This window comes from Oncorhynchus masou, chromosome 24, assembly GCF_036934945.1.
Source record: "Oncorhynchus masou masou isolate Uvic2021 chromosome 24, UVic_Omas_1.1, whole genome shotgun sequence".
NCBI classification, from domain to species: Eukaryota; Metazoa; Chordata; class Actinopteri; order Salmoniformes; family Salmonidae; genus Oncorhynchus; species Oncorhynchus masou.
The window spans coordinates 45,654,065-45,678,002 of record NC_088235.1 but is presented as its reverse complement, the minus strand read 5'-3'; the positions used below and the strand labels follow the sequence as shown (position 1 = coordinate 45,678,002).

Below are 23,938 nucleotides of genomic sequence, written 5' to 3'. Positions count from 1 at the left end.
ATGTTTGTTTGGGAGAGAGTTAAGGCTACCAGTCCACCTGTGTTTCGGAGTGAGCCCTGATGGAAGCCCTTCAAGTGACTAACTGCAGTACACAGTCAAGCTCAAAGACCAGCTACATGAGGCGTACAACCTTGCATGAAGTGCTGCAGGGTGGAAAGAAGGCTCATGGGGACAAGAAGGTGAAGCATTAAGACCTCCAACCTGGAGTCCTCCAAAACGTTGGCGTGCCCGGAAAGCACAAGATAGCCAACTGATGTAAGACTGAGCCATACCTCATCTCAAAGAAGCTCCCAGGTCTACCCACCTACCAGGTAATGCCGGGAAATGGCCCTGGACCAGTGAAAACCCTGCAAAGGAACCACCTGCTGCCCATTAGCCAGATAGTGGAGCACACTGATCAAGAGGAAACTCAAACCAGCCAGGCCAGTCAAAACACTAAGTCACATGAGGAGGAGAACCGAACAGCCCACAGGGAGCGTTGCTATCCAGTCCCCATCCCCTTGCTGTCGGATGGATTTGAGGTAGAGGAAAGCAATTCAGAGGATGACCTTACCAGGCAGTTTCTAAATCCAGAGGCTACAGTTTTTGCCCCAAAACCTAAAGGAGCCACAGGAGATGAACTGGAAAGTGATCCTGAAGGAGGAAACTGTCCTGCCCTCCAGGTCAACAGTGGACACTCGGGCCATCCCAAAACTTCCAGTAGTTAAGCGGTCTTGTGATGAGTTAGGTACACCTCACAACACTACTGTAGTACACTGAGGTACATGGGTATTTTGCAGCATCTTTGGTATGAAAAGGGTAACAAAGGTATAAGTACTGCTGATGTTTTGAGAAGCATTCCTTTTGGAGTTATTTTATTTTTCTTGGATGAAACATGGTCTGTTTACATGTGTATCTGTGTACTTTTACAATGTCAAGCTCTGACATGGTGACAATTCTGTGTAAATATTAACCTATTTCATACTTTTGAGGTCAAAGGTGTAGGGACTTGTTGGGAAGTTTCTTTTGTAAGGGGTGTATGTAACCCCCTGGTTACTTAGTTGTTTTTTAGCCCGGACTGTATTATTTACTGTGTGCTGACATTGTTGCATGTGGGACACATTTGTGAGATGGACCGATTGCTAGCCAACAGTGCGATGCGCTTGAGAGAAGACTCACAAAAACTACAAGCAAACAACATTTGCTAACTAGTTGCTTCAAGGAGTTACAGTTGTGTAACTCGCTCACCAGTGCAAATAAATGTAGTATATAAAAGTACACCAGTATGTGGACACCCATTCAAAATTGTGGATTCTGCAATTTAGCCACACCCGTTGCTAACAGGTGTATAAAAATCTAGCATTACAGCCCTGCCATCTCCATAGACAAACACTGGCAGTAGAATGACTTGCACTTAAGAGATCAGTAACTTTTAATGTGCACGGTCATAAGATGCCACCTTTCCAACAAGTCAGTTTGTAAAATTTCTGCCCTGCTAGAGCTGCCCTGGTCATCTGTAAGTGCTGTTATTGTGAAGTGGAAATGGCGTCACACAAGCTCAAAGAATGGGATTGACGAGTGCTGAAGCCCGTAAAAACTGTCTGTTCTCGGTTGCAACACTCACTACCGAGTTCCAAACTGCCTCTGGAAGCAACATCAGCACAAGAACTGTTCGTCAGAAACTTCATGAAATGGGTTTCCATATCCGAGCAGCCGCACACAAGCCTAAGATCACCATGTGCAACGCCAAGCGTCGGCTTGAGTGGTGTAAAGCTTGCCTCCATTGGAGCAGTGGAAAGACGTTCTCTGGAGTGATGAATCACGCTTCACCGTCTGGCAGTCATCAAATGGACAAATCTGGGTTTGGCAGATACCAGAAGGCACTATGCATTCGGGCATGTAGCGAACTGTAAAGTTTGGTGGAGGAAGAATGATCTGGGCTGTTTTTCATGGTTCAGGCTCCTTAGTTCCAGTGTAGGGAAATCTTAATGCTACAGCATACAATGACATTCTAGACAATTCTGTTTCCAAATTTTTGGCAACCGTTTGGGGAAGGCCCTTTCCTGATTCAACATGACCATGCCCTCAAGCGAGGTCCACACAGAAATGGTTTGTTGAGATCAGTGTGGAAGAACTTGACTGGCCTGTACAGAGCCCTGACCTCAACCCCATCGAACACCTTTGGGATGAATTGAAACGCCAACTGTGAGCCAGGCCTTATCGCCCAACATTAGACGCCGACCTCACTAATGCTCGTGGCTGAATGGAAGCAAGTCCCCATAGCAATTTAATTTTTATTTTTTTATTTTACCTTTATTTAACCAGGCAAGTCAGTTAAGAACAAATTCTTATTTTCAATGACGGCCTGGGAACAGTGGGTTAACTGCCTGTTCAGGGGCAGAACGACAGATTTGTACCTTGTCAGCTCGGGGGTTTGAACTTGCAATCTTCCGGTTACTAGTCCAACACTCTAACCACTAGGCTACCCTGCCGCAATGTTCCAACATCTAGTGGAAAACCTCCCCAGAAGAGTGGAGGCTGTTATAGCAGCAAAGGGTGGACCAATTCCATATTTATGCCCATGATTGTGGAATGAGATGTTCGACTAGCAAGTGTCCACATACTTCTTTCATTTGAGTTGTCCCATTGTAACTGAAGAGGACCGTTTTGTTTGTGGTTTTCATAAAAAGGAACTGTGTCGAGCCGTATCAGTGTGTTTCATTGGGACAGCCATAGGTCCATTGACTAGTGGTTTCCATTTGTACGCTGCATAATCCGGGTAGCCATTTGATTAGCTGTTCAGGAGTCTTATGGCTTGGGGGTAAAAGCTGGTGAGAAGCCTTTTATTCCTAGACTTAGCACTCCGGTACCGCTTGCCATGCGGTAGCAGAGAGAACAGTCTATGACTGGGGTGGCTGGAGTCTATGACAATTTTTAGGGCCTTCCTCTGACACCGCCTGGTATAGAGGTCCTGGATGGCAGGCAGCTTAGCCCAAATTGATATACTGGGCCGTATGCACTACCCTTTGTAGCGCCTTGCAGTCGGAGGTTGAGCAGTTGCCGTACCAGGCAGTGATGCAACCAGTCAGGATGCTCTTGATGTTGCAGCTGTAGAACCTTTTGGAGGATCTGAGCATCCATGCCAAATATTTTTAGTTTCCTGAGGGGGAATAGGCTTTGTCGTGCCCTCTTCACGACTTTCTTGGTGTGTTTGGAACATTGTAGTTTGTTGGTGATGTGGACACCAACAAACTTGAAGCTCTGAACCTGCTCCGCTACTGCCCCGTCGATGAGAATGGGGGCATGCTCGGTCCTCCTTTTCCTGTAGTCCACAATCATCTCCTTTGTCTTGATTACGTTAAGGAATAGGTTTTTATTCTGGCACCACCCTGCCAGGTCTCTGACCTCCTCCCTATAGTCTCGTCATTGTCAGTGATCAGGCCTACCACTGTTGTGTCGTCTGCAAACCCCTAAGGGGCTCCAGTGTTGAGGATCAGCGTGGCAGATGTGTTGTCACCTACCCTTACCACCTGGGGGCGGCCAGTCAGGAAGTCCAGGATCCAGTTGCAGAGGGAGTTGTTTAGTCCCACGATCCTTAGCTTAATGATGAGCTTTGAGGGAACTATGGTGTTGAACGCTGAGCTGTAGTCAATGAATAGCATTCTCACGTAGGTGTTCCTTTTGTCCAGGTGGGAAAGGGCAGTGTGGAGTGCAATAGAGATTGCATCATCTGTGGATCTGTTTGAGCGGTATGCAAATTGGAGTGGGTCTAGGGTTTCTGGGATAGTGGTATTAATGCGAGCTATGACAAGCCTTTCAAAGCACTTCATGGCTACGGGTCTGTAGTCATTTAGGCAGGTTACCTTAGTGTTCTTGGGCACAGGGACTATGGTGGTCTGCTTGAAACATGTTGGTATTACAGACACAATCAGGGACATGTTGAAAATGTCAGGGACGACACCTACCAGTTGGTCAGCACATGCCTGGAGCACCCGTCCTGGTAATCCGTCTGGACAAGCGGTCTTGTGAATGTTGACCTGTTTAAAGGTCTTACTCACGTCGGCTACGGAGAGAGTGATCACACAGTCGTCCAGAACAGCTGATGCTCTCATGCATGCCTCAGCGTTGCTTTTCTCGAAGCGAGCATAGAAGTGATTTAGCGCATCTGGTAGGCTCGTGTCACTGGGCAGCACGTGGCTGTGCTTCTCTTAGTAGTCTGTAATAGTTTGCAGGCCCTGCCATATCTGACGAGTGTCGGAGCCGGTCTAGTACGATTCAATCTTAGTCCTGTATTAGCGCTTTGCCTGTTTGATGGTTTGTCTGAGAGCATAGCGGGATTTCATATAAGCGTCCGGGTTAGAGTCCCGCTCCTTGAATGTGGCAGTTCTACCCTTTGGCTCAGTGTGGATGTTGCCTGTAATCCATGGTTTCTGGTTGGGGTATGTACGTACAGTCACTGTGGGGACGACGTCGTTGATGCACTTATTGTAGAAGCCAGTGTCATGACGTTGGCCTGGGGGTAGGTTCATGACAGTCAAATACCTCTTTCCCCTTTTTCCTCTCTCTACCCTACGGATTTTACATTTGCAAAACCCTTGGTTAACATAGAGATTCTGGGAACATCAGTAAGAGGGGGGAAATTAACTATATTCTGGTAATCTGACCAATTGAACATAAGTGGTGGTACTTAATGAATATGATGAATATCAGTTCGGTTGTCATCTGAGACATTCTCCAATGATAAGATGACAAACTCTACAGTGGAAAGTCTACACATCAGAGTTATCAGATTCACATGGAATTGTTGTTCAATTTAAATGTTTGAATATGAAATCATTCGTGATGGGATGAAATGTGATTTTAGCTTCTAAAATGTGAAATTTGGGTTTTCATAAGGTAGGGCTCTGCTCAAGCAGTGGCCCGCCCCTGTGAAGGGACATGGGCTATAAAACTTTTCAAACATGCCCTCCTCGCCCTTCCTATATAAAGCCTTGATGACAATGTAACCTCCTGTTCCGAGGATGTGTGGACGACGATGTCGGAATGGTTCAGATAATAACTACAGAACGAAGCCAACATCAGCGTGAGCTTTGGTTGAGAATGGTATGAACTTTGAACTCTTATTCACTACAGAAGTGATACCTCCTAGCCATTGAGTTAGCAACAGCAGCTGCAAATGCAGGTTAGGAAGGAACAGACAGAGTATCCCGTCTACCACACAACAACGTTACTACAACATATCCAATTTACCAGCAGAGATATTCTTCAAAGGACTCGGTTTGGCAACACGGCCTTCCATCTACCACCAACCTACAGAAGCGCAGCTCAGAGTAAATATTTATTGCATTTTCCTTTTCCAAATGGGCGGTAATTTAGAATGCATAAGATATTGTATTTGCGATAGCACAGTTTCGCCCTTTGTTCCTCAGTCTTCCTGCTCTTTCACTCAAACACAGACCCTTTTCTTTTGTGTAACAAGCTGTCATATCTGTTCCGCCCCCTAGGGACGTTTTCCTTTATGACGTAATTTGAAATCGAGGTATAATTCATTCTTTGTATATGTAATTCTGTGTGATTAGTTAGGTTTTAGTAAATAAATAATGAAACCCAATTTTGTATTACTGATTCAACTTGTTAGCCAGAGTTCGTGCAGATAACCAAGAATTTACAACTTCCAGATGAGACTGAATTAAGGTGACGATTGATATTGACTGCTATTGATGTAAAATATTACTAGGTCTTTAAGAGATTATTCGGAAGATAACAGCTCTATAAATATTATTTTGTGGTGCCCCGACTCTAGTCAATTACATTTACATGATTAGCTCAATCAGGTAATATAAATTACGGATAAATTATTTTATAGAATAGCATGTCATATCACTTAATCCGGCATAGCCAAAAAACACGACACCAGTGACTGATGTGGTATACTCCTCAATGCCATCAGAGGAATCCCGGAACATATTCTAGTCTGTGAAAAACAGTCCTGTAGCTTAGCATCTGCGCCAACTGACCACTTCTTTACTAACCGGGTCACTGGTGCTTCCTGCTTTAGTCCTTGCTTGTAGGCAGGAATTAGGAGGATGGAATTATGGTCAGATTTGCCAAATTGGCGGGGGTTGGGGGGGGTATGCGTTTCTGTGTGTGATGTAAAGGTCGTCTAGAGTTGTTTTCCCTCTGGTTGCACAGTTAACATGCTAATAGAAATTAGGTAAGGCTGATTTCGGTTTTCCTGCATTAAAGTCCCCGGCCATGAGGAGTGCCGCCTCTGGGTGGGAGTTTCCTGTTTTCATGGTGTTTTGCTAATATATCACGGCCAAGGGCTGTTCTTATGCATGACGCAACACGGAGTGCCTGGACATAGCCCTTAGCAGTGGTATATTTTGGCCATATACTGCACTACAAACCCCTGAGGTGCCTTATTGCTTTTATAAACTGGCTACCAATGTAATTAGAGCTGTAAAAATAAATGTTTTGTCATACCCATGGTATACGGTCTGATACCACAGCTGTCAGCCAATCGGCATTCAGGGCTTGAACCACCCAGTTTCTTACACCTACTAGGTGAAGGCACTGCAGTATTTTATTCAAGGTTAGGCCCGCCCAGTCCGCACTCCTTTTCACACCCACCCACATTCCTAGCCATCTACTGTACATTTTCACACACATCGGTGGATTTAAGTAGACAATTTTTTAAAATCCACACAGCTTATAAAATGAAATCCCTTTACCAACTGTGCACTCTCACATTATACAGTTTTTTTTATACAAATAACCATTCAAATGCTCAAATAAAATACTTGTTGAAAAAAGTGTTTTAAATACCAGATACCCAAATACACATGTATTTAAACACAGGTCTGATTAGCACATGCAAAATACGTTATTGAAAGAGAGGGAGCGAAAGCGTGCGAGAAACGAGAGAGGAGTACTGGGTGGTCAGCTGACCTGGAAGCGGAGGATGATGGTCCAGATGAGGCCAAGGGTGAGGCGGTGGTTGCCGTCAACGATGTCATGAGAGCCCATGTTTTCTAGGTGGACCCTCTGCTCCTTGAGGAACTGCAGGGCCTTGTCTACGTTCTCCAGGCAGTGGATACGCATGCGCCCCTTAGTGGGCTTGGGCTGCAGAGGGGAAAGAAAGAGTGGGATAGGTGGTATTAACACAAGCAAATTACATTAGTGTCACTCAAACTCTTCATGTAACTGATATTCTACTGCCAACAATCTAAACTGTTTGGTTTTGTGTATTGTAACTTGAGGCAGGACTCCCTTGGCTGATGACCTACTTAGCAGACTTCTTTAATCCTTGAGGTAGGCAGATTTAGGATTTTCCTGTGTCTATTACACAACAACAATAAAAATAATGTACATTATATACAGGGACATATCTATGGTACATCAGTGAATGGTGTGGCTGTTGAGGAGACTAAATTACTTGGTGATACCTTAGATTGTAAAGTGTCATGGTGTAAACATTTAGATTCTATGGTTGTAAAGATGGGGAGAAGTCTGTCCATAGTAAAGAGATGCTCTGCTTTTATGACAACACACTCCAAAAAGCAAGGCTCTAGTTTGATCTTATATTGATTATTATCCACAGAATAACCTAGTTAAGCTGCAGCTGGCCCAAAACAGTGCGGCACGTCTTACTCTTCATCGTAATCAGGGGGCTAACATGAATACTAAGCATGCCAGTCTCTTGGCTAAGAGTTGAGGAACGACTGATGGAATCACTTCTTGTTTTTATAAGAAACAATGTGTTGGAAAATCAAAAATGGTTTGGATAGTCAACTTACACAGCACTGACACAAACACTTCCCCCCACCAGCCATGCCACCAGGGGTCTTTTCACAGTCCCCGGGGCCAACAAATTAAAGGAAATGTACAGTATTATTCAAAGCCTTATTCAAAGCCATGAGTGCGTGGAACTCCCTTCCATATCATATAGGGCAAGTGAACAGCAAACCTGGTTTCAAAAAACAAATAAAACACTTCACTGCACAACGCCTCCCCCCATGTGACCTACTTGTTGTGTGTATGTCCTGACATATGTGTAACTGATCGATGTACACACGCACACTACATGTAAATGTTTTTACATTTATGTAAATAGTAAAGTATTTAATCTGTAATGTATTTTTGGTTATGTGTCGGACCCCAGTAAGACTGGCTGTCGTCATTGGCGTCAGTTAATGGGGATCCTGATATATCAAATACCCGATAACGTAAAAGTGGAATTATGTTTTTCAGAATTTGTACAAATTAATTCAAAATGAAAAGCTGAAATGTCTTCAGTCAAGTATTCACCCCCTTTGTTATGGCAAGCCTAAATAAGTTCAGGAGTAAAATGTGCTTTTAAGTCACATAATAAGTTGCATGGACTCTGTGTGCAATAATTGTATTTAACATCATTTTTTATTGACTACCTCATCTCTGTACCCCACATATACAATTATCGTAAAGGTCCCCCAGTCGAGTAGTGAATTTCAAAAACAGATTTAACCACAAAGTCCAGGGAGGTTTTTCAATGCCTTGCAAAGGAGGGAACCTATTGATAGATTGTTTTTTTTCCTGTTTTCTTTTCTTTACCGGACATTGAATATCCTTGTGATCAATCTGTTGGAGACCCCTGCATTAATGAGCACCACTCTCCATATTTTCAAGCATAGCGGCAGCTGCATCATGTTATGGGTATGCGTGTAATCTTAAAAGCACTGGGGAGCATTTCAGGATGAGAAAGAAATGGAATGGAGCTAATCACAGGCAAAATCCCAGAGAAAAAAAACTGGTTCAGTCTGCTTTCCACCAGAAACTGAGAGATAAATTCACCTTTCAGCAGGACAAACTAAAAACACAAGGCCAAATCTACACTGGAGTTGCTCACCATGAAGACAGTGAATGTTCCTGAGTGGCCGAGTTACAGTAAATCTGCTTGAAAATGGCAAGACTTGAAAATGGTTGTCAAGCGAAGATCACAACCAATTTGACAGAGCTTTAAGTCTTTTGAAAAGAATGGGCAAATATTATACAATCCAGGTATGCAAAGCTCTTAGATACTTACCCAGAACAGCTCACAGCTGTAATCACTGCCAAAGGTGATTCTAACAGGGGTGTGAATACTTATGTAAATGAGATCTGTATTTAATTTCCAGTAATTATGCAATGTTTTCTAAAAACACATTTTCACTTTGTCATTATGGGTTATTGTGTGTAGATGGGTGAGAAAAATGTTTTTTTTAAAATCCATTTCGAATTCAGGCTGTAACACAACAAAATGTAGAATAAGTCAAGGGGTATGAATACTTTCTGAAGGCATTGTATGTCCAGAGACAGGTCATCTAAAGCTTTCCCAGGATTAGAGCCCATTCTCTATGGGTCATGACCTAGGAAGTACCCAGGGCCTGAACTTGTTGGGACAGCTGGAGAATACCAGTGGATATCTCCTCTGCCCAACATAAATAACACCAAACCAGAGAGATACCCATCTGGCACTTTAATGTAGTGTTTTGTGGAGTGAACTCTAACATGGAATTCCTACTCTTCATGAAACAGTTGAGAAATGGCGGCTGGCTTGAATTCAGTCGTCTGACTTGAGATCATTTAGCAGGATGTTGTTCACTTCCCCACTGTTTCGTTCTCAAAGATCTCATTGATCATATCTGCCTTCCTTTCCTCCATCATAGAAAATCAACTGACATTTTTCCGTTTTGTTGTAGTTTTTTTTGCCTTACTTCCTCGAAACAGCCAAAAGAGAGGGAAGGACAAAGGACTCATATTTTGAAGGGACCACAGTAGACTGCATTCACTGGGAGTGAGTTGAAGCTGTGGTCAGATCTTTCTCACAGCGAAGCCCTGTGAGCTCCCTCAATGGAGGATCTTGGCACGTTCCACTGGAAATCACAAGGCAGAGGGTGATGGGGGGATTAAAGTGGTAGGGGCTGTAATCGGCATTAATTGAGTTTTGATTCCAGAGCTGTCTGGACGAGTCCATCAGAGAGCTGCCTTTCAAAAGCCACTGATGGTGAAGGGAGGGGTGAGGAGAGGAGAGGAGGGGTGCATGAGCTAAATTGAGACATAGCGCTGATAGGTTTGATTAACTAACTTTGCTAAACCTCTCTTTTAGCGGCAATCCTGCCATGATAATTACTTCTCTCCCCTCCTTCAGCACAGCTGCTAAGATGGAAAAGTTCAGTATGATGTTTGCTCTCTAACATCACATGCGTAGTACTACTACTACTATAGTCAGTAATTATGTTTTGGTTTTGCCTTAATCTCTTTGACGCCAGTCTGGGCATAAGGTCTAACCTAGCTTGGCCTCTAGCATTCTGTAAGCACTCGGCCTGTCTTTGTGTAACCACATGCTATACTGCAACTTGCTCATTGCATTGACTGTATAATTGGATCTGCATTAGTGTGTTTGTGGTATATGTAGGTTTTTTAAATTTGTATTTCTGTGTTTGTCAGATGCCAGGGTGGATCGCTCAGGGTACATTTGTGAGTGTCTCTGGTAGTGTATATTTCCGTGATGTTTCCATGCGAGACAACAGGATCCATGTAACCTAATATATGTGACCCAGTCTGAAACTCTAGCAGAGTGTAAACCAATAGGACACGGTACTACTATCCACTTCACCCTTATATCTTTCTCTGCTCTATCCTCAACCTAACTGCTCATAACCTCTCCATTTATACAGGTAAAGACCATGACTTTACCAGGGCTGCTTTGAATACATTCTGTCCCAGAGGTGGAGAGTAGTTAAGGTGTGTCTGGTTTTATAAATGTCGACTCTGTAAGATATGACAAGGGAGTTATCTGTATATAACGTGTAACATAGCTATATACATCAGAGTGGGTGAGAGTTGAGTGAGAGACGGGTTTGTGGTTAGCAACAAAACCGACGAGTGGGCAACTATGGGGCAAAACAGACGGCTGGCTTCGACTGTTGATAACATGTAAGCTATATTTCATCTTCAAATGTTTAATGAAAACAAATACATTTGCACAATGAGCAGTTGTTAACTGTAACAATGTATTTTAGAGACAACTAGCTAGAGGATTTTAGCCATATTAGCATAGACATGATATCAGTCAAAGCAAGACATGGTATCAACAAGATAAAACAAGCTGAAAAGAGCTTATTCTGATTCCCCACAAGGCAGCTTCTTGATGCTAGCCATCTGACCTTTCAGAATTATAACAATACACACCTTTCGGACACATTTTACAGCACGCATAATTTTCATGAAGTTGTCAGCCAACCCGTCTATACTGCTGAACCACAAACGTAGCACAGATTAGACCCGACATTTCTATGCTGTCCCTTAAACGACATAGCCTCGTTAATTTGTATTGACGAAAACCTATAAAACTAGTAATTAAACAGACTTCAAAACACAGGTCTCTGTTTGGCTTTCATACTTTGTTCGCTCATCACCTGAAGCGCAAGACGGATATACATGCAGGCGAAGTCTTGCAGCCGAAGTCTTGCGCATGTGCCAGGTGATAAAACTCTCAACACTAGTTCGAGCCCAAGAACGTACTTTTTTAGTCCGAGTACGTCACATGTTATGTTCAGAAGCGAATTGGTTTCTGGCAGCCAAAACAGCTAAATACAGATAAACGGGAATGGATTCTCAATTTGCCGTACTGTTCTAGAAACAAAGCCCTCTACTTTCATATCACATAAAATAATTTCACAAATCCTAAATAGACAATTACTGTATCCGTTTTAACTTCACAGTTGCAGCCGACAGTATCTTTCAGTTACAACACTGTGGCGTTCTTCTTCCGTTACACACAGGTGGTCTGAGAAACAGATGGCTTATAAGTACTCCTGTGGATACTTTTTCTCAAATTCATACTCACAAAAGGACAAACCGAACAGACAATTGGTAGAGTAAATTGAAATTAAATTATGTTCAACATTCTTGTTTGTGAGAGGAAGATTTACAGTCTAAGTTCAACTAGTAATTAAACTACATTTCGCAATAGCTTTGTGGTAGTTGAACTAAATAAAAATCTAGGTAGTATTTTCAGTAGTTAAATACTTTTTTGCCATGTAGCGTGTAGCTAACTCCTAGAACTACACCCTACTTTTTTACGCTAATATAAAACAAAATATGGGTGAAGCAGGCAAGAATTATATATTTTTTCATCTTTAGTTAAGTAAACTATATTTTTCTTAAGGGTAGCTTAACTTCTTTCGTGGTTATGTAGTTGATAGTTTGGTAAACTATGACTTCAGGATATCTTCCAACACTGCTGATATCATGCAAAGCACAAATAAGATTGTAGTAAGAGAAACAACCATGACTACAAATAAATACTCTTTCATGTTGAAAAATACAAGTAACTGACAAAATAATGGCAACACTTGAGAAAATTAGGGATAAAGAGTATATTGAAAGCAGGTGCTTCCACACAGGTGTGGTCCCTGAGTTAATTAAGCAATTAACATCCTATCATGCTTAGAGTCATGTACAAAAATGCTCGGCAGGCCATTATTTTTGTAATTATTTTGGTGACCATGGCTATGTCAACATAGGATGACAATGCTCCCATCCATAGGGCACGAGTGGTCACAACGGTTTAATGAACATGAAAACAATGCAAACCATATGCCATGCCAGTCTCAGTCACCAGATCTCAACCCAATTGAACAACTATGGGAGATTCTGGAGCGACGCCTGAGACAGAGTTTTCCACCGCCAATAAAACACCAAATTATGGAATTTCTCGGGGAAGAATGGTGTCACACCCCTCCGATAGAGTTCGAAACACTTGTAGAATCTATGCCAAGGTGCATTGACACCGTTCTGGCTCGTAGTGTCCCAACGCCCTATCAAGACACTATGTTGGTGTTTCCTATATTTTGGCAGTTACCTGTATGTGTGCCCTGTAAATCAGTGAAGAAAATGAGCTATGCATGGGCCTAATGTATAAATAATTACATACACTGTAGGTTTAGAACCCGAGGGAACAGCATTTTAACCTTTGAAGTTTGTTTAAGGTGAATATTTACTCCATATGTGACCTGGAAATCCAAGTGAAACATATACAGCACGTGCCATGTAAACCAGTCTGACTATCTGCCTACGTACCAGTTTCTCCCCAGAGAGAACCTCCAGTAGTTTGATGAGCATGCGTCCATCTCTCAGGTCCATATAGAGGTCAGTGATCCTGCAGGACACCCTGGCTAGGTGGGAGTTGACCCACTTGGTGAAGGTCTTCTTCTGTACCGCTTCACGCTCATCTACAGGGAGGAGCAGAGAGAGAGAGAGAGATCAGGGGTTAAGTTTTACTTCTGCATTCTATAATGGTAACACATTCACCAGGTTATCATCTGGGGGTAGAAGATGTGTAACGTATTTTACAGTTCCACTAACGTGTGCTCTTCTTTTGAGACTGACATACACACACGCAACATCCTGCTATGATTAAGTTCTGGGCACTCAGAAAAACAGCGGCACAATATAGGCTACAAAGCTAACACTCCAGCTGTGCAGCTAACAGAGTAGAACGTGAAGGTTTGCAGGCCTCATCAGAAACAGCACATTCCACTCATCCTTCCTGTTTATGCCAGGTGTCCCTCGCTTTCCTGGGCGGAGGGTTGTTGGCCTTTGTTGCTGTTCGTCTTCTGTTGAAAACATAAACCAAGGCCGTCATTGTTCTTGGAAGAACTGTGTAGGGTGTAGCTTCCTCTGTCTAAGAAGTACAATGTAGCTACTGTAGCTAGCTAGCTAGCTGACTTCTCTTTCACAGCAACAGAGTACTGTAAATATCAACATTTCACAGGCCAGGGGGGTTCTTAGTAAACATACTTGAATGCCCAATATGTTTATTACAATTGTTGTCTGAAACAGTCTTATTCGTATACACCATCTTTAAAATAGCCAGTCTTGTTTGCACAAGCTAAATGTTGTTAGCATATCTGGAGTTATTCTCACAGAACAACTATATTCCTAACATAATGGTCTTGCTGCCAGATAGTCTTCTGCACATACTGTAAGTCAAGTGATATTTGTTGCGCTGGTCTCCAGTCTACTGTACATGCTATTCATGCGAGCTAGCTGCTGCTAGTGTTAGCTGGTCATGTTCTCACAGGATTGTTCTAATGTAGTGTTCCCATGCACCCTTACAAAAAAAGATTGGCGTTTTGAAACTGCAGTAAAAGTGCAGTAACTGCAGTCGAGTGGTATTTTGGACGCAGTAATTGCAGAAAACTGCAGTGTACTGTATAGTTGAACTGAAGTTATACTGCACTCTAACTTTAGTTACACTGACAAATTACTGCAGTCGAGTGTGGCATTTTGGACACAGTATTTTCAGCACACTGCAGTTATACTGCACTCTGACTACAATCTTTTTTCGTAAGGGCAAGGCAGGTGGTCTAGCCCAGGCTTCTCATCCTACTGCAGACCCAATAAACATCAGTCACAACGTAGTACAGGAGCCAGGTCCAAGAGAACCAGCTGCCCCGGTCAGCCAAAAATTCTGTATCTGCTACATTAGCCATGAACATCATCATGACACACACAGTCTTGTTTTACTAACCTTGTGGGGGACACAATTGATTCCCATTCAAAATCCTATTTTCCCTAACCCCTAACCTAACCTTTAACCTCGAACCCTAAACCCCCTAGAAATATAATTTTTCCTTGTGGGGGCCGGCAAAATGTCCCCAGTTGGTCTAATTTTTTTGTATGTTAACTATTTTTGTGGGGACTTTTGGTATAGTTAAGCATGTCCAGACACACACACGCACGCATGTGCAAAGTGTGCCAACTAACGTCTCCGCTTCACAAGGTATTCCTCATATGAACTCAAAGCCGGTTGCCATGGAAATCTGGCTTTGAGAGGAAGTTTCACAACCTCCCTCCATCAGGGTGGGTCTCTCTCTGTCTCGCTGACTGTGAGAGATGACACCCGTTAACAAAGTGCACCGATGCACTTTCCCTTCCAGCTCCAGCCCAGCCGTTAGCTCAGAGGACGTTGCGACATCACAGCGTGACCAGACTGCTAATAAAGCAGCAGCATGACTGTGTGATATCATGTAGGTACCAAACAGCACACTGTCCAACAGCCTGACAGCCGGGTCCCAGAGATCGTAGATAGTGGCCTTTATAAGTCCCAGTGCCCAGGGCAGAGGCAGATGGAGGCGGCGAGACAGAGGGAGCTGTGTGCCCCACTGTGGGGGACCAGTCAGAGCAGCACAGAGACAATGAAGCCAGTGTTCTCTGCTCTCCATCATAACACGCAAAGCAGCATCAGGCCTTATCACTGACTAGACTAAGTAACATTCAGCTCCTTCACTGTGACACGGGCTGCATGGTTAGATCATGCCTGTGTGGCCTCAGGGGGGCGAGGTTAGTCATGACTTTGGGAATCAGGAAAAAGGCTTTGGAAATCAGGGTGGTGCTGGATATTCTTAGCAGCACATAAGATACCAAACAAAAGCAACAGAATGAAAGGTAGCTTCAAATATAAAACAGTAAAGTGAAAGTCCATTCACAATATACATTTTGCTTTATGACACATGACCCTGTGTGCTGTTCAAGGTTCCAATTACTTGTTGACACAATCAGCTGCAGTTCAAAAGGGCATCAAATGTCTAAAATAAATGTGCGTTCTAAAGCTGAGATAGAGACGGATGGAGGATATGGGTGGAGCTGGACATGTCCTGAGTGTCTGTAAACAGGGTTTCCTGCAGGGGAGAGCATCTGGCCCGCACAGCAGAGCCCAGGAAAGGGAAACCCTCGGTTAACAGATATACACACGCTTGCACACACACACACTTTATCTCAACCTGCAGCTCTCTTTCTCTGCAGCGTACAAACAGTAACCCCCTTGGACCACAATCCCAACAAGCAGTCACAGACCACAATCACAGACCACTGATCAAGACCCACAAACCACAAGTCTACCAAATGATCAGACCACTGACAAGACCACAATCTGTGGACAGCTGCTATGCTATGCATGATGTCCTGATCACTGAACTGTGTGCAATCAATGTCAACTCCTTACATCAAAAATACCTAAAAGTTAAATGCTATTAGTCTGCCAAGACCAGAGTTGTTTTACTATGTGTGACTGTTGAAAGGCAGTGTTAAGTTCAAAAGTCAAAAGCAGTAATACAGTAGTAATGTACACTGTATAAAAGTGTTAAGAATATTATGTAATAGCAATACAAAGCAATGTCAAACTATCATCAGGCCTGATAGTACATGACTTGGCCTCTCAAGTACTAGAGTCAAGGAAAAGAAGGAACTAGGAAAGAGACAAAGTTTGACGGTGAGACAAAAGACAAAATGACAGACATGAATGTTGTCACATCCTCTCTCTGGCTCCTCATTAGATGATTGTAGAATTAGTGTGAGGCAGCCAGTGCACTCACACAGACACCGAATGTAAAGGAGGCATGCTAGTTTTCACAGGCGTCTGCAGGGCCTTAGGTGCGAATGTTGAGCATTTCTGTGAAACGGCTCCAAAATGGACTGAGGTAATTAACAAAAGAGTTGTGAGTTGGACAAGGAAAGGATGTTTAAGTCCAAGGTCCCCATTTCCAAACCGGTGTCAAATAAAGAGAGACAAGGAAGACAGAACAGGACCGTTTGATGACACGTCCTTCTGAGACACTGGATGAGTTTGGATATGTTTGGGAGGGGCGATGGCTTGGATGGTGATGGCTTGAATAACCAGTCATCTGAGCCAATGACAGAGCAATAGATTTAATCCCAGTGACATTTAGCAGACTGCACCCGGTCATACAAGGACAGGACTTACTTCCTGCTCTCAGAGCTCAGTGGAGCAAAACTAAGGTGATTTTAGAGGAGGGAGGATGTTACACAGCTAAGATGGAGCTCATACATTAGTGAAGAGGAGTCTGAACAGATTCAATGTAAAGTCAGTGAGCTAAGAAGAGATAAAGTCACTGCAGTGGGAGAAAATAGAAATGTTTTTTTGGAAGCCAAAGAAAAAGCTGTTATTGACAAATTAAAGAGCACAGACCTCTGGGAATGAGATGAAAGCGAAACACTCTACAGAAGCAGGCGGGCGGAGCAGGCAGAGAAAGGCGGGTGGAAAGGACGGGACAGGCAGAGCAGTGACTGTATACTAGGAGGATAGGATCATCTTTGTTGATAGCGATGTTGTGTTTCCATAAGAGGATGAATTGGTCTAATTTATGGTAAAGCCTCAACCCTTAGCTACCCCTTCCAATTGAGCTCCAAAAAAAAAGTTAATTATGACAACATTTTTATTGTTTTGTGTGACTACAGCACCTGCAATAAAACGCAAACGTAGAGAAAAGTTCAAATTGAGCGATGTGTCGAAGCGGATAATCAGCCCACCCGGCTTCGATTGGGTCATTCTAATTCAAAACAATGCATTCTAAAATAAATGACACGCTTTGTGTATAAGCCTGTTTGTAGAGACAGTGATAGAACAAACAGGCTAGCCTACTCTGCTGATTGACTACAAATACTTTCATTCTGCTAGGTAGTCAAAACCCCCACGTCTCTATGTCAAGAGAGTCGTCTTAAATTACTCAGTGGCTTATCAATAATGCTGAACCAACAGCGGGGCTATTTCCAGAGTGGCTGTAACACACGGTCCCTGTGTGTGTGTGTGTGTGTGTGTGTAGGGGCAGCCCCATTTAAAGCAGCACATTGATATGCGGGGTCCTCTTTGGGTCAATACTAAAGCTCACAGACACAGTCATGCATATTAGAGGTCGACCTTGACCCCAGTGTGGGGAACAAAGGTTGCCTCCAGCTATACTGGCTGGGCTGGGGTGTGGCCACATGGCTGAAACCAAGACTTGGCCAGGATATCTAGCTTGTAGCTAACCCCCTCCCCTCTCTGACTGTTCTGCCCACACAATAACTCTATACTGTACTATACACTCTACATGTGACTTGATGTACACTTTAAAGCCAACCTCTTCAACCTTAGGAGGCTGAAGAAATGTGGCTTGGCCCCAAAGACCCTCACACACACACACGTGTACGGATGCACAATTGTGAGAATCTTGTCGGGCTGTATCACCACCTGGTACGGCAACTGCACCGCCCGCATCCGCAGGACTACCCAGAGGGTGTTGCGGTCTGCCAACGCATCACCGGGGGGCACACTGCCTGCCCTCCAAAGCTGGGGGCGAGAGACTGAAAAACAGTTTCTATCTCAAGGCCATCAGTCTGTTAAATATACATCACTAGCCGGCTAACACCTGGTTACTCAACCCTGCACCTTAGAGGCTGCTGTCCTCTATACATACCGTAGACATGGAACACAATGTTTACATACAGCTTTACTATTTTCATTTGTTTATACTGTATTTTAGTCAATGCCACTGCGACATTGCTCGTCCAATATTTATATATTTCTTAATATCATTATTTAAATTTTAGGTTTGTGTATTTTTAGATACTACAGCACTGTTGGAGCAAGGAACACAAGCATTTTGATACACATATTTAGATGTGATTGCGGGTGTATGTGATCAATAATAATTGGATTTGATCAGTGCTGGGAGTACTGAACTACATGTAGTTCAACTAGTAATTTAACTACATTTTGCAGTAGCTTGGCGGTAACTGAACAAAATAAAAAATCTTGTTAACTACTGAAAACACTAAGTTTTTTGCCATGCAGCATTGTAGCCAACTACTGGAACTACACAACTTGTTTAGTAAAAGTGTAATATTGGTGATTTTTCGGCATCACACCTTCCTCTTCCTAATTGTCACTTAAAAACATAGTTTGTGTGCGAAATGGGCTAAATGACACATTCTGTTAACATTTGAGTCCAGAGTAATCTGTCTTGCAATTAGTCTATGACATTTCAGATTTAGATATGATAATATACAGTTGAAGTCGGAAGTTACATACACTATGTTGAACATAATAAAACAGCTCTCTATCCACCGGATGAGTACCAAACTCACTAAAAGTGGCAGTAATAAAGCCTCTCTTGAAAAAGCCAAACCTTGACCCAGAAAATATTTAAAAAAACTAAAAATCGGCCTATATCGAATCTTCCATTCCTCTCAATTTTTAGAAAAGGCTGTTGCGCAGCAACTCACTGCGTTCATGAAGACAGACAATGAATACGAAATGCTTCAGTCTGGTTTTAGACCCCATCATAGCACTGAGACGGCACTTGTGAAGGTGGTAAATGACATTTTAATGGCATCGGACCGAGGCTCTGCATCTGTCCCCGTGCTCCTAGACCTTAGTGCTGCTTTTGATACCATCGATCAACACATTCTTTTGGAGAGATTGGAAACCCAAATTGGTCTACACGGACAAGTTCTGGCCTGGTTTAGATCTTATCTGTCGGAAAGATATCAGTTTGTCTCTGTGAATGGTTTGTCCTCTGACAAATCAACTGTAAATTTCGGTGTTCCCCAAGGTTCCGTTTTAGGACCACTATTGTTTTCACTATACATTTTACCTCTTGGGGATGTTATTCGAAAACATAATGTTAACTTTCACTGCTATGCAGATGACACATAGCTGTACATTTCAATTAAACATGGTGAAGCCCCAAAATTGCCCTTGCTAGAAGCATGTGTTTCAGGCATAAGGAAGTGGATGGCTGCAAATGTTCTACTTTTAAACTTGAACAAAACAGAGATGCTTGTTCTAGGTCCCAAGAAACAAAAGAGATCTTCTGTTGAATCTGACAATTAATCTTAATGGTTGTACAGTCGTATCAAATAAAACTGTGAAGGACCTCGGCGTTACTCTGGACCCTGTCTCTCTTTTGAAGAACATATCAAGACCATTTCAAGGACAGCTTTTTTCCATCTACGTAACATTGCAAAAATCAGAAACTTTCTGTCCAAAAATGATGCAGAAAAATTAATCCATGCTTTTGTCACTTCTAGGTTAGACTACTGCAATGCTCTACTTTCCGGCTACCCGGATAAAGCACTAAATAAACTTCAGTTAGTGCTAATTACGGCTGCTAGAATCCTGACTAGAACCAAAAAATTTGATCATATTACTCCAGTGCTAGCCTCCCTACACTGGCTTCCTGTCAAAGCAAGGGCTGATTTCAAGTTTTTACTGCTAACCTACAAAACATTACATGGGCTTGCTCCTACCCATCTCTCTGATTTGGTCCTGCCGTACATACCTACACGTACGCTATGGTCACAAGGCGCAGGCCTCCTAATTGTCCCTAGAATTTCTAAGCAAACAGCTGGAGGCAGGGCTTTCTTCTATAGAGCTCCATTTTTATGGAACGGTCTGCCTACCCATGTCAGAGACGCAAACTCAGTCTCAACCTTTAAGTCTTTACTGAAGACTCATCTCTTCAGTGGGTCATATGATTGAGTGTAGTCTGGCCCAGGAGTGGGAAGGTGAACGGAAAGGCTCTGGAGCAACGAACTGCCCTTGCTGTCTCTGCCTGGCTGGTTCCCCTCTTTCCACTGGGATTCTCTGCCTCTAACCCTATTACAGGGGCTGAGTCACTGGCTTACTGGGGCTCTCTCATGCCGTCCCTGGAAGGGGTGCGTCACATGAGTGGGTTGATTCACTGATGTGGTCATCCTGTCTGGGTTGGTGCCCCCCCTTGGGTTGTGCCATGGCGGAGATCTTTGTGGGCTATACTCAGCCTTGTCTCAGGATGGTAAGTTGGTGGTTGAAGATATCCCTCTAGTGGTGTGGCGGCTGTGCTTTGGCAAAGTGGGTGGGGTTATATCCTTCCTGTTTGGCCCTGTCCAGGGGTGTCCTCGGATGGGGCCACAGTGTCTCCTGACCCCTCCTGTCTCAGCCTCCAGTATTTATGCTGCAGTAGTTTATGTGTCGGGGGGCTAGGGTCAGTTTGTTATATCTGGAGTACTTCTCCTGTCCAATTCGGTGTCCTGTGTGAATCTAAGTGTGAGTTCTCTAATTCTCTCCTTCTCTCTCTCGGAGGACCTGAGCCCTAGGACCATGCCCCAGGACTACCTGACATGATGACTCCTTGCTGTCCCCAGTCCACCTGGCCGTGCTGCTGCTCCAGTTTCAACTGTTCTGCCTTATTATTATTTGACCATGCTGGTCATTTATGAACATTTGAACATCTTGGCCATGTTCTGTTATAATCTCCACCCGGCACAGCCAGAAGAGGACTGGCCACCCCACATAGCCTGGTTCCTCTCTAGGTTTCTTCCTAGGTTTTAGCCTTTGTAGGGAGTTTTTCCTAGCCACCGTGCTTCTACACCTGCATTGCTTGTTGTTTGGGGTTTTAGGCTGGGTTTCTGTACAGTACTTTGAGATATCAGCTGATGTACGAAGGGCTATATGAATAAATTTGATTTGATTTAAGGTTGGAGTCATTAAAACTCGTTTTTCAACCACTCCACAAATTTCTTGTCAACAAACTTTAGTTTTGGCATGTCGGTTAGGACATCTACGTTGTGCATGACACAAGTAATTTTTCCAACAATTGTTTACAGACAGATTACTTCACTTATAATTAACTGTATCACAATTCTAGTGGGTCAGAAGCTCACATACACTAAGTTGACGGTGCCTTTAAAACAGCATGGAAAATTCCAGAAAATGATGCCATGACTTTAGAAGGTGATAGGCTAATTGACATCATTTGGAGGTGTATCTGTGGATGCATTTCAAGACCTACCTTCAAAAACTCAGTGCCTCTTTGCTTGACATCATGGGAAAATCAGCCAAGACCTCAGAAAGAAAATTGTAGACCACCACAAGTCTGGTTCATCCTGAGGAGCAATTGCCAAATGCCTGAAGGTACCACGTTCATCTGCACAAACAATAGTATTCAAGTATAAACACCATGGGACCACACAGCCGTCATACCGCTCAGGAAGGATACACACATCCTAGAGATGAAGGTACTTTGGTGTGAAAAGTGCAAATCAATCCCAGAACAACAGCAAAGGACCTTGTGAAGATGTTGGAGGAAACCAGTATAAAAGTATCTATATACACAGTAAAAACAAGCTCTATATCGACATAACCTGAAAGGCCGCTCAGCAAGGAAGAAGTCACTGCTCCAAATCCGCCTTAAAAAAGCCAGACTGTGGTTTGCAACTGCACATGGGGACAAAGATCGTACTTTTTGGAGAAATGTCCCCTGGTCTGATAAAAAAAATAGAACTGTTTGGCCATAATGACCATCCTTATGTGTGGAGGAAAAAGGGGGAGGCTTGCAAGCCAAAGAACACCAACCCAACCGTGAAGCACGGGGGTGGCATCATCATGTTGTGGGGGTGCATTGCTGCAGGAGGGACTGGTGCACTTCAAAATAGATGGCATCATGAGGTTGGAAAATTATGTGGACACAGTGGGGCAAAAAAGTATTTAGTCAGCCACCAATTGTGCAAGTTCTCCCACTTAAAAAGATGAGAGGCCTGTAATTTTCATCATAGGTACACTTCAACTATGACAGACAAAATGAGAAAGAATATCCAGAAAATCACATTGTAGGATTTGTAATGAATTTATTTGCAAATTATGGTGGAAAGTAAGTATTTGGTCACCTACAAACAAGCAAGAATTCTGGCTCGCACAGACCTGCAACTTCTTCTTTAAGAGGCTCCTCTGAACTCCACTCATTACCTGTATTAATGGCACCTGTTTGAACTTGTTATCAGTATAAAAGACACCTGTCCACAACCTCAAACAGTCACACTCCAAACTCCACTATGGCCAAGACCAATGAGCTGTCAAAGGACACCAGAAACAAAATTGTAGACCTGCACCAGGCAGGGAAGACTGAACCTGCAATAGGTAAGCAGCTTGGTTTGAAGAAATCAACTGTGGGAGCAATTATTAGGAAATGGAAGACATACAAGACCACTGATAATCTCCCTCGATCTGGGGCTCCACGCAAGATCTCACCCCGTTGGGTCAAAATGATCACAAGAACGGTGAGCAAAAATCCCAGAACCACACGGGGGGACCTAGTGAATGACCTGCAGAGAGCTAGGACCAAAGTAACAAAGCCTACCATCAGTAACACACTACGCCGCCAGGGACTCAAATCCTGCAGTGCCAGATGTGTCTCCCTGCTTAAGCCAGTACATGTCCAGGCCCATCTGAAGTTTGCTAGAGAGCATTTGGATGATCCAGAAGGAGATTGGGAGAATGTCATATGGTCAGGTGAAACCAAAATATAACTTTTTGGTAAAAACTCAACTCGTCGTGTTTGGAGGACAAAGAATGCTGAGTTGCATCCAAAGAACACCATACCTACTGTAAAGCATGGGGGTGGAAACATCATGCTTTGGGGCTGTTTTTCTGCAAAGGGACCAGGACGACTGATCCGTGTAAAGGAAAGATTGAATGGGGCCATGTATCGTGAGGTTTTGAGTGAAAACCTTCCATCAGCAAGGGCATTGAAGAAGAAACGTGGCTGGGTCTTTTCAGCATGACAATGATCCCAAACACACCACCCGGGCAACAAAGGAGTGGCTTCGTAAGAAGCATTTCAAGGTCCTGGAGTGGCCTAGCCAGTCTCCAGATCTCAACCCCATAGAAAATCTTTGGAGCAAGTTGAAAGTCCGTGTTGCCCAGCAACAGCCCCAAAACATCACTGCTCTAGAGGAGATCTGCATAGAGGAATGAGCCAAAATACCAGCAACGGTGTGTGAAAACCTAATGAAGACTTACAGAAAATGTTTGACTTCTGTCATTGACAAAGGGTATAAAAAGTATTGAGATAAACTTTTGTTATTGACCAAATACTTACTTTCCACCATAATTTGTAAATAAATTAATTTAAAAATCCTACAATGTGAGTTTCTGGATTTTTTTTCTCATTTTGTCTGTCATAGTTGAAGTGTACTTATGATGAAAATTACAGGCCTCTCATCTTTTTAAGTGGGAGAACTTGCACAATTGGTGGCTGACTAAATACTTTTTTTGCCCCACTGTATATTGAAGCAACATCTCAAGACATCAGTCAGGAAGTTAAGGCTTGGTCGC

The 23,938-nt window shown here is 43.3% G+C and overlaps 1 protein-coding gene across 2 annotated transcripts in view; it reads right to left on the bottom strand.

Moving 5' to 3' along the window:
• LOC135512254 (spectrin beta chain, non-erythrocytic 1) overlaps positions 1-23,938 on the bottom strand; it is a 122,211-nt gene that overhangs the window by 47,068 nt on the left and 51,205 nt on the right. For both annotated transcript variants that reach the window (XM_064934078.1, XM_064934077.1), the window contains 2 exons: positions 13,084-13,235; positions 6,931-7,104 (listed from right to left, as the gene is read on the bottom strand). In XM_064934078.1, the coding sequence (XP_064790150.1) occupies positions 6,931-7,104; positions 13,084-13,235 (326 nt within the window). The remainder of the gene's footprint in view (positions 1-6,930; positions 7,105-13,083; positions 13,236-23,938) is intronic.